This window comes from Cynocephalus volans, chromosome 5 (assembly GCF_027409185.1).
Source record: "Cynocephalus volans isolate mCynVol1 chromosome 5, mCynVol1.pri, whole genome shotgun sequence".
Classification (NCBI taxonomy): Eukaryota; Metazoa; Chordata; class Mammalia; order Dermoptera; family Cynocephalidae; genus Cynocephalus; species Cynocephalus volans.
This window is the reverse complement of record NC_084464.1, coordinates 62,943,540-62,955,555: the sequence shown is the minus strand read 5'-3', so window position 1 is coordinate 62,955,555 and position 12,016 is coordinate 62,943,540. Positions and strand designations below refer to the sequence as shown.

General features: G+C 37.9%; 1 protein-coding gene across 2 annotated transcripts in view; it reads right to left on the bottom strand.

Moving 5' to 3' along the window:
- The window catches only part of EFHC1 (EF-hand domain containing 1), a 63,144-nt gene extending 52,595 nt beyond the window's left edge, over nucleotides 1-10,549 (bottom strand). Inside the window, exons 1-3 of one of the 2 annotated variants that reach the window (XM_063097334.1) lie at nucleotides 10,481-10,549; nucleotides 9,968-10,084; nucleotides 6,632-6,853 (exon numbers count right to left, since the gene is read on the bottom strand). In XM_063097334.1, coding sequence (XP_062953404.1) covers nucleotides 6,632-6,853; nucleotides 9,968-10,030 — 285 coding nt within the window. In that variant the 5' untranslated portion in view covers nucleotides 10,031-10,084; nucleotides 10,481-10,549. Of the gene's footprint in view, nucleotides 1-6,631; nucleotides 6,854-9,967; nucleotides 10,145-10,480 lie in introns of those variants that run through there. The other variant, XM_063097333.1, reaches the window with a different exon arrangement.
- Nucleotides 10,550-12,016: the final 1,467 nt, after the last annotated feature.

Below are 12,016 nucleotides of genomic sequence, written 5' to 3'. Positions count from 1 at the left end.
TTATCCTGATTTGAACATCATATTTTGAACAGTTATTGATATTCAATGCTGTACCCCACAGATATGCACAATCAACTATGTTCCAATAAAAAGATGCAAAAATAAATAATAAAATGTACTTTAATTGTGGTTAAAATATATATTATATATTATAAATCAATTTATCTATCTGTCTATCTACTATCTTTCTATCTATCTACCTATCAAAGCTATAGTAACCAAAACAGCATGGTACTGGCATAAAAAATGTTGAGAACTCAGAAATTAATCCATGTATTTACAGCCAACTGATCTTCAAAAAAGGTACCAAGAACCTACATTGAGGATAGGACAACCTCTTCAATAAATGGTGCTGGGGAAACTGGATATCCATGTGTAGAAAAATGAAACCAGACCCCTATGTCTCATCATATACCAAAATCAACTCAAAATGGATGAAAGACTGAAATCTAAGACCCGAAACTATAAAACTCCCTGAAGAAAACACAGGAGAAACACTTCCAAATGTAGGACTGGGTAAAGACTTTATAAATAAGACCTCAAAAACACAGTCAACAAAAGAAAAAATAAACAATTGGGACTATATCAAACTAAAAAGCTTCTGCACAGCAAAGGAAACAATGAACAAAATGAAAAGACAACCTGAAGAATAGGAAATACATCTGCAAACTATGCATCGGATAAAGGATTGATATCCAGAATATACAAGGAACTCAGATAACTCAGTAGTAAAAAAACCAAATAATTCGATTAAAAAATGGGCAAAGGAGCTGAATAAACATTTCCCAAAAGATATACAAATGGCCAAAAGGTACATGAAAAATGCCCAACATCACTAATCATCAGAGAAATGCAAACCAAATCCACACTGAGATATCATCTCATCTCAGTTAGATCAGCTATTATCAAAAAAACCAGAAAATAACAAATGCTAGCAATAATGCAGAGAAAGGGGAATCCTTATGAACTGTTGGTGGGACTGTAAATTATGGAAAACAGTATGGAGTTTTCTCAAACAACTACAGATAGAACTACCATATGACCCAGCAGTCCAACTACTGGGTATATACCCAAAGGAATGGAAATCATCATGTCACAGGGATACCAGTACTCCCATGTTTACTGCAGCTCTATTCACAATAGCCAGGAGTTGGAACCAACCTAAATGTCCATCAACAGATGACTGGATAGGAAAATGCAGTATATGTACACAATGGAATACTACTCAGCCATAAAAAAGAATGAAATTCTGCCATTTGCAGCAGCATGTATAAACTTGGAGAAAATTATGTTAACTAAAATAGCCCACCACAGAGAGAGAAATACCAAATGTCTTCAACCATAAGTGGGAACTAAAAATAAATAAAAGTATATATAAACAAACAAAAACAGTAATAAGTTGATCTTTCAGAAAGAGAAAACAGAACTGTGGTTACCAAAGTCAGGAAAGGGGAAGGGAAGATATTGAGAGGTTAGTTAATGGACACAAAATAGCTAGATAGGAAAAATACATACTATGGGAATACAGTTCAGCTAGGCATCTATAATTAACAATAATTTACTGCATGTTATCAAATGGCTAGAAAAGAGGAGATTGAATGACCTCATCACAAAGAAATGATTAAATTTTATAATGACACATATTCTAATTACCCTGATTGATCATCACACATTGTATACATGTACTGAAATATAATTCTGTACCCCACAAATATGTATAATTAACACATTTCAGTAAAAAATAAAAATAAAAACATTTTAAAATCCAAATGATAATGAGTTATTTAAAAGCAAACCTTCTAAACTATGCCATATGATCAGTACGGATTAATCCTCATCTTTCCTTGTGCATCTACAGAGCTGAATGGTGACATGTCACTTTGTAAAATTAAAAAATTCCTTTGAAGCAAAGAAAGACCAAATAACGTACATTTCGGCTTTGCTTTATATTCATTTTAATACATTCAGATTCTGTAGGGAAAAGAAGTAACTGATTATGTATATACAGTATTTGGTACTCATCTAAGAAACTGATTATTCAATTAACTAGGGAACCAAATCCTCAAGTTCTCTGGTTATTTGGGAGTTCACTGTCTGACATAAACTGTAAGTGATAAAAAGATTAGCTACTAAAACACCCCTTAGAAGTTCTTCTGTCTGTACATTCATTTCTGATCATCCAATATGTATCAGTTTGTCCAGTAAAGTACTTGGTTTTCCTCTGGCACATGATCTACACATATGACTAAAACAACATATTTTCAACATGTAATTCATGTTTACAGAGAGCCAAGCTAATATGTGAGGTATCAGGTAAAGAATAATCTAACCCAAATAGGACTTATTTGATTGTTAATCAAAAAAGCACTTATTTACTTATTAAAAATGAATTAAGAGTTCTGTGCTCCTCCCATAAAGAAATGACTGGGAAAGAATTTAATACAGAAAACCTCTTTAGCAAGTAGTTGGGATAACATAAACTTTCCCAGGTAGAAAAAGAATTTGATATATTATATAGAAAGGAAGAAAAAATAGCATTTTTATACTGTGTTTAAAAATGTATTTTTCAGGGAATTTTAAAACTGGCTGGCCTCCTAGATATCATATATTCTAACCTTCTGTGTTTATAGTTGGGGAAATTAGAGATTATGACTTTCCAAGGTTACAATGCTTGTTGGTAGAAGACTCAGAATTAGAACCCAGGTCTCCTAACTCCCAGGAAGTGCTTAGAATGGCACAATAAACATGTAAATATTTGTATTTACTTCAAGATGAGGGGGGAGAAATGCCAAATAAATATTGCCATATCATACACAATTATAAAAAGCCTAGTCACATTTTTTATTTCAGTATATGCATGTGTGTTGCATGTTCAGTTTTCAACAGTGACACAAACAAGAAATTAATTCTGTTAAATAATTATTCATCTTATTTTAAAACTAATATATATTGAGCACCGATTATAGAATAAACCAAAGAAGTCCTTGCCCTCATGAAGTGTACACTCAGGTGGGGCAGATGAACATGAAACAAATCAGCAATACAAAGTGTAATATAGTACTGTGAAGAAAGCAAAGAAAGGGAAGTGACAGAGAAAAACAGAAAGGGACCGCCTTAGTAGAGAGGACAGGAAAAGCCACATTGAAAGATGAGAGGAAGTCAGCCACTTAAGGATGGAGGGAAAGCTATTCCAGATAGAGGGAACAGCATGTGCAAAGGCCCTGAGGTGGAAAAGTGCTGCAATTTCAAGAATATAAGAAAAATAAATCCAGTGTGATTCAATCACAGTGAGGAAAAGAGGGGCTTAAGACGAGGTTGGGGAAACAGTAGGGGGGCCAACTCCAGTAGAGCTATAAAAAACCTATAGAGTTGGACCTTATTCTATATACAATGGGGAAGCAGTGGAAGTGATTTATATCTGTATGTGACATAATCTGATTTTTAAAGAATAAGCCTGGCTACTCTACAGAAAATGAATTTATAATAAGAGTAGAGATGGAAATAAGTGGATGGATTATATAGGTAGAAATGACAGAGCTTGTTAATAGATTAGATGTGGGTTGCAAAGGAAAAGAAGAACCAAAGATGACTTTAACTTGGGGGCTAGTACAGCTAGATGGATAGTGGTAACATTTTCTATATTGGTTAAGAAAGCCTGAAGGCATTTTCCCAGAGAAATGACATAATCAGAGCTATGCTCTGGGGAATAAACCAGGCAGTAAGTAGACCTGTTACGAGCATAAGTACTAAGTATGAGCCTAATACAACAGTTAAATGGTCATATTGCTTGTTTGAAATATAATAGTGGTAGAGGAAATGAAAGTGAAAAATGCTTGACTTGGCAACTCATTGAATGTGGGAAGTAACAGGAAAAAAGCCAAAGATGGCTCATGTTTCAAGCTTGAATAACCAGGTGGAACCAAACAGGAACAGCATAGCTATGGAGAAAATTGATGAGTTGAGTTAGAGACATATAGAACTTGAGGTGTCAAAAGCTCATCCAGATGAAGATATCCCATGGGCAGGGGGACATAGGTCTGGAGTTGACAGTTGTCTACACTGAGGTGATAGTTGAAACCACAAAAGTGGGTAAGATTTCTGAAGAAGATGGTATAAAGAATGAGAACAGTAACTAGAAAACGTTTACAGTTAAGAAGTAAAAGGAGGGGGCTGGCCCGTGGCTCACTTGGGCTAGTGTGGTGCTGACAACACTAAGGCCACAGGTTCGGATTCCTATACAGGGATGGCTGGTTAGCTCACTTGGGAGAACATGGTGCTGACAACACCAAGTCAGGGGGTAAGATCCTCTTACCAGTCATCTTTTAAAAAAAAAAAAAAGAAGAAGTAAAAAGGAGGAAGGGAGGTCAGAGAAAGAGCAACCAGATAGAGAGGAGGAGGAAAACCAGGAGAGTGAAGAGTCATGAGAGCAAACGAACAGAGTTTAGAGAAGGAGGTTGACAGTGTTAGATGTTGCGAACAGGTCAAAGAGAATGCTGGCAAAGTAAACCTCTCTAGATGTGGCAAAAAGGACAACACTTGGCTACCTAGGAAAAAGTAGTTTGTGGCTTGAGGGTGGGGAGAAGTCATATTGCAAGTGATCTGACAGTCAAGTGAGGAATAAAGTTCTCTTGCTTAAAGGAGTCACAAGGTAGAAACAGGGTTTTTTAGAACAGGATAATAGAACCCTAGCTAGAGAAGCAGTCACTAGAGTGTTTGAAATACAAATACTACAAATATGGAAGATGAAAAAGATGAAAGAAGAATAACATCAGGAACACAGAGTGGGAAGTTAGTCCGGGAAAGAGAATATAGTGGGTGATGGTAGAGAGAATTATATAGGAGCAAGGAGAAAAGATGAGGGCACTCATAGTAGATGTCCTGGTCTCTATCACCCAAGTAAGAAATGATGTTATATTCTGACTATGAGAAACAGTCCCAGGAATGCCCAAAATACAGACGAATATGTTGGCTACTAAGTGGACCTCTGGGTATTCCTAAAAAATTTTGAACTGATTTAATTTTAAAAAACCATCATTCCTTATTGCAAACAAACAAAACAACTTAGTTTCAAAACCATGCATTTGACTACTCTCTATCTCATTATCTATGCTAATGATCATTTATCTAGAAATTGTGATAATCCAAGTAAAAGAAATTGGAAAATAAAAATTTAAATAATATTTTTCATGTACACTATTCTTAAACAAATAAATTATGAACAATATTAAATAAGCATAAATTATGTAATGACAATTAGGGTAAAATAACATAGAAAAACAAAAATAGCCTATTTCCTCTCAGGCACAATTTCTTCCTTTTTGAATTTTATTAATACTTTCTTATGACATATATCACTTTATCACTTTCTACTCTGTAACAGTTATTTGCTCATCTTGTAAGTAAAAATTGAATATACCTGGATTTAGATCTTGATAAATTGTTAAATGTCTATCCCACTTCTCTTTTATATTTTCACCCCCTCCCTTCTCTACTGATTTTGCAGTGCCTGTTACAGCTATGTATAAACAACAATAAAAAAACAAGCAAAAGGAAAAGATACACCCACTATATAATTTATACTGTTTAGTGGATATTTAGGTTCAGCCTATAAATGAATATGTGAATGTGTTCCTATAAATAAATAACTGAGATGGGAAAGAGGAGATGATATGGATTCTGGTTGATGTTAAATATTTTTAAAAAGTGAGTATTAATATAAATGACATAGTTTCTCCTCAGCCTCTAGCTTACAATAGGTATTCAATAAAAGTTGGCTGGATGGATGAAAATATTATAGACATTTAATAGAAATAATAAAATGAAAATTAAGATCCAAAAAAGGAGAAAGAAAACAGGCTAGGAATAAATTAAGAATGCTAATTTATAAAACCTTATCAGTAGTCCTCAGACCCAGATATAGATAAAAATAATCTGGAAATTAGAATCGATGAGGGTTGGAATGACGTCTGAGTTTCTTAAAAGTCTCACCACTGATTCTGCTGCATAGCTAGCACTAGGATTATCTCGTTTTGGAAAAAAGAGGAGGCTCATTTGATGAGGAAAAGCAAGGTAATGTCAACAGATGAAAACAAGACAACTTATATTGCAAAAGCATGGGTAAATAAGAAACAAACAAAAATGTTATACCATCCTTTGGTTATGTAATATCAAACCTTAAATGTTCGCTGAAAAACAAAAACTTATGGAGACAGCTTGGAGAAAACTGACAATAGATGGAGTCATTGTTTCCATGATGATATTCTGCATTTAATAGACGTTAAGGATTTGTGATAATTACAAAATATAGTACTTTAAAACAGCAGAAAACATAGTGCAGGTAAACAGAGCAATATAAGCTCAAGAATTCAGAACTCATCCAATTTTTCTTTAACTGTATTTAGAAAATATTCCAATGAAGTCTACAGGGAATTACTTTCTGTAATCGGCTTCCTGACTAAAGAAAGCCTCTTCCAAGCCTGAGTTCAGCTGTCTATGACTAAGGGTTGAGGCATTTGAACAATTTTCTCCTCAGAGCACTCTGGGAATCCTGTGGTTTACTGTTAACTTTTCTACAAGCAGTTGGCTCTAAAACATTTTAATTCAAGGAGTACTTTAAAATCCCAGATGATACCTTTTTGTCAAAAGCTACATGCGCAGGAATAAAATCCGCAGGTGGGGCCTGCTTAGGTTGGCCATAAGTTAGAATCGGTGCCTTACTGGCCAACTCATCCAGTTCAGCCTGGGACAGCTGGTTGAACTGGAGCCGTTCCCCACCTATCCCAACTGTTGGACGCCGAGCAATTGCATAGCCATTCCTGTAGCCCAGCGTCTGGCTTCTATGGAAGGCTGTTTTCTGAAAAAGAAAAGAAATGTATCATTAATAACATTATACAAATATTTGTTAGATAAAGCAGCTAACTTAAAAAAATCATAACAAATCTTTGCTAATAAAAATCACAAAATTTACCTCAAAAAGTTTACTTACAATAAAAGTTTCTGTATTTTAACCTAAAGCACTTGGGCAGGGACAAGGAGGAAGTAGCCACATAAGCTTTAAATAAAATTTAAAGCCCTGCTCCGTAATACCCAATTTAACTACCAGTTCACCTTACATGAGAGACTAAAATAATGTTTCATCTATATCCTTAATTTTTCACTAGTCTTCCCATGTTTTTCATCTTATCTGATGATCATGAACCATGGAACCCAGAAGATCTGGTTCTGTTTTTTCATTTTCACCTGCAGTGAAAAGCCCTTCTTGTTACAGGGACACTACTATGTTCATACAACTCTTTGGAAAGCAACTGGATAGTATATATTTAAAGCTTTGAATATAATAACTCCACTCCTGATCATTTATTTTAAGGATATAATCCAAAATTACAGGAAAAAAACTATATGCCTGAAGCTATCCATTACAATGTTAATTACAATAGTTAAATGTTGGAAACTATCTAAAAGACAAACCTGTAAGTTAATGATGGAAAACTCACTCAATAGACTATTGTGCAGTTATTAAAATATTGGTTTTAAAGACCAAGTGGCAACCTGGGGAAAATGTTTAAGATTTAATAAACCCAAAAAAGCAACAAAAAATTATACATATACTATAATTACAAGCATGCAAACATGTGCATAAAAAGAGACTTAGCTTGGCAAACAACATCCTCTGTCTGTATTATATGTTCCTAAATTACACTGATTTTTTACAATGAACACATTTATATTGGCAGTTGAAAAAAAATAAAAGGTTAAATTAGAAAAGAATAGATTAGAAAGACAAATTAGAGGTTATGTTAATTTGACAGTTTTCCTTTTTCTGTTCTTTGTAATGTGAGGTTATTTGCAAAATTTTATATATACAATATTTAATCATATATAATCATATATATAATTTAGGATTAATTATAAATATATTTTTATTAAAAAAAGACTACTTGCCTACATTCTAATTTTTTTGGAGCCCAGCCTACCATCTTTCAAGATCTGTGCACTGACATGAAAGGTGTGATAGATTAAACTTCTTTTGCTAAAAGAGTTACAAACTGTGGACTTTTTTTAAAGGATCATGTGCTCAGGGTCACAAGTCAGTTGGCAAGAACTACTCCAGGTGTATAATACACATGACAGAACAAAATGAGCTGAGTAGACTTCCTCACTGGTAACCTGTGTAACTTCAAGCTCCTCTTCTTTCACCTCTAAAGAAAGAAGCAACATCAGCGACTTCAGTTTGCTTTCCCTGTTTTGGACAGACGCCTCTACCATCACTCAGCTCTGACTCATGGGCACTCCAAGCAAGGCAACCTCAGGCCTCCGCACCCCTCTTATTCATTATGGTTCACCTTCGGAGTGCCTTTAGAGTTACACATACCTAGTCCTTCACTGCTGAAGACATAGTGACCATGTTTTTCAAATTTCAAATAAGGCAAATTAGTTGACCAGTTTATTTGGCCGGTAAATTTAAAAGACGAAACATGTCCAATGCACAGTTCATCTTACTTGTAGTATCACAATATATGTCTTTAGAGCTTGGCACTTCCATCCACATCTCTGTAATACCCTAAATCAACTCACACCTGCCTCATGAGTAACTCACATTCACCAACACCAAAAGCATAAGCTAATCCTGTACAGGTCTGGAAAGTACTTATAACATTTTCTAAATAACATAAAACTAAAAAGTCCACTGAAACTAAAAATCTATGATTCCATGTCTTAATGCAGAAATAATTAGGAAGAGATTCAGAATTCATATTCTTTTCACCGAACTCTCAATTTCAACTTAAATTCATTCTCCCCCCTCAAAATAAATTGACTAAATATTTTATTTTAACTTTATGAACATGGATGGAAACTTGGAGTTTATATTACTAAGCTATACAAATATAAATTATTGTTGGCTCATCTATATAATCACTCTACTGAATCGCAATATCTGATTTCCAGAACATATATTTCAGTAACTCTGTTAGAATTAAAACAAATACTAAATAATTGTAAGAATTAAGCTATGTCAGGAGGGAGAAAAAGAACCCAAGTTGCTGCTGCTGCAATTTTATCTAGAGAATGTGATTAAAACCACTGAAGGTTGAGGCAAGGGGCAAAATAATATCTAAACAGTAACCTTTTACAAAAATGTTAGTGTGAAAAAGATGGGGCTAGGGGAAGAGAAAACAGCAACTAATCAATTGTGGTTAAGGGAAATGGAATGGGATATCTCCTACAAAGCAGGGAAGGATGGTTTGGGAGAAAGATGGGCAAGTTTTGAAGACAAACCACAATGGAGAAAGAAAACAGGAACGGGGAGAGAGAGGGACTAGATTGTACAAAAGACAGAAGCTAGAGAGAAAAGGGTTGGGATTAGATAGAAGCATAAACAAGAAGGGTGGAGACTGCGGAAAAGGACCCGGCAGAAAGAAGAGAATAAGTGGAAGCGACACACATACAAGACAGGAAATAGAGCTGGAAGTAGGAGAAATCACTGGATCGAGGATTCAGAAGAGGAAGGAGGTGGGGCGAGAATGATGGGCCTGGGGAGAGTGGGTAGGATGGGGCTATGGGAACGAAGATGAAGTGGAGACAGTCTATGGGGGGTAGGGCAGGGATCTGGGCAGGACAGGCTATGTTATAAGAGAATGAACTAGAGAGAGGGCAGGGGGTTGGAGGAGCAGACCAGCAAGTAAGAACCCGGCTGGGGGGTGAGAACAAAGAAGGAGCCAACAGACTGCTAAGATGGAGTGGAAAAACCAAAGACAGGACAGAGCGGAGGGCAAAGGATGGGGGAGAGAGGGTGAGGCTGGGTGGGAGAGGACGACAGAGCTTCGGCGGAGAAGAAACTGGGTCGGGGCAGAGGACAGGTTTGAAGGGAGAACAGACTTGGGTGGAGAATAGAGGTGCACGAAGCGGCGAGCCCTAAGGGGCGGCCGGGAGGTGGGGACAGATGGGGGTTGGGCACATAAGTCCTCACCGTGGAGTCCTTAAAGGACGTGCCCGGGAGAAAGGGCAGGCCGTGCACGGGGTTGGACACCATCGCAGTCGGTATCGCCGCCGCCACCCAGGTCCGGCTTGGTCCTCTGCGGTTGCCCTGGAGACGAGTCGCATTTGTTGGCCCCGCCAGGCTCCATGGTAACGCTAAACAACCCAAGAGCCCGCTAGTGGAGGGCGGGGCCTGAAGCGCACGCTTGATAGGTCTGCGCTTGCGCCGGCCGCGGGACTCCGCGTTCTCGCGGTAAGGGGCCTGCGGCGGCGGGGCGCGGCTAGTGGGCGTTCCGGAGCTGGCTCCGCCCCTCCTGCTTCGCCCCCGTCCCCTCCACCCCCAGAAGATGAGACCTGAGACCTGTGGGGTGGGGTCGGGGGACGTATTGGGAGGCTGAAGTTCTCGCAGTGGCCGTGAGGTCCGGGGTCAGAGCAGGTCCTTCGATGGGTTGCAGAGGCAGGGAATTTCTTTTCTCTCCTCCACCCCAGTCCTCTCCAGTCTTACCTCACGCCGCCGGCGCTGTCAGTTCAGGCATTCTTTTACCCCTACTCTGGGAAAAGGGCTCCAGTCCCAGTTCACACAGAAGTGTAAATGGCTGATCCTGATGAAAGTGTTATTTACCCCAGACCCATGCTTCTTGGGGGCAGGGGCTGGGTATTATTCATGATTGTATTTCTGTTGTTAGGGGATGGTCAGTGAACCAATTGCAGCCATCTCTTCCCTAATCCACCCACTGGCACATTATCTCTCCCCCCACGCCTTCAACTTTATTTAGTCTACTGTCAATCCCTGCAGCTCAGCACCCTCCCTGTTCTAGCAGGCCTGGCCTTTAGTATTTGCTGCAGGACGGGGTGCTCAATATTTGTTGACTGAAGATCTGGAGGTTGCTCATCTCAATCTCGGATTTATAGCTGCAGCTGCAATGAAAAGATCAGAACCACAAGGGGAAACGCAGCTCCTTCAAAGAGAAAGGCTAAATCATGAGAAAGAAGTGAATAAGCTAAGTGAGATAAAATATTATCAACATCCTAGGTGCTTTTTACATAACTTGCTTAAATTATTTTCCTTAAAAGATAATATAATCCTATTCCTGAAACATTTTCAGGGAAAAAAGAAAGAAAGAAAGCTATCTATCAGTGCTGAGGAGCTTCAAAATAAAAAAAGCAAACAACCCCCAGTTGCCCAGAGATTTGGATTCATTAGGTCTGAAGCGGGGCCCAGGAATCTGATTTTTAGAACAAGTATTTCTCATGAGCCAGTTTAGGAACATAGTAGGTGTATCTCTGTGTTGTGGGTAGTTTCCTGCCAACACAGACAGCAGCTTTATTTCATTGCTGTTTGTCAGAGCAAATCCTGCTGCTGGGTTTCACTAATTGGTGTGAAGTTCAGGGGCCCGGGAAAGGAATGAACTAAGTGGCACCTGAAGCAGTTATTGATGCCTGTCTACCACACCCTGACCAAAGAGTTTCTTTTCTACCAACTCTTCCTCTCCCCTTACTACTTCTGTTTCCTGTTTTGGTCCTTTTTTAAAGTTTTTTTTCTTTTCATTTTCTGCTGGTACATTAAAAAAAACAAACAAAAAAAACCCTTCAAATAATTAATAAGCATCGTTGAAGTTACTGTAAAAGTACCTGTCCATTGCATTAAGTTTTAGCCACTGAACTTGGATGGAAGCCAGCCACTGGGAGAATATATCAAGTTGGCAGTTTCAACCTTTCAAAGGTGCCTTTCCCACTTCTCTACACCTCACTGACGATGATTTCTCAGAATCACGGATAACTATAATTCTTGGTGAGTCTTCATGATAACCTTAAACTCCTACAAGTTATATGATCCCTCCCTCCCCACTCTCTTAATAAAAGTAAATCCCATGGCATTAGGACACACTTCGAAGAGCCCTTCTTGACCAACTACGTGGTTGCACTTATATCTATAATCCCTGTATTGGGTAGGGAAGGAGCTTGTGGGGCTGAAAAGGTTGATTCATGACTGAGTCTGTTGTCTGTTGCGGCATCTGTTTCTATGTGAGGAGTGCCCTCT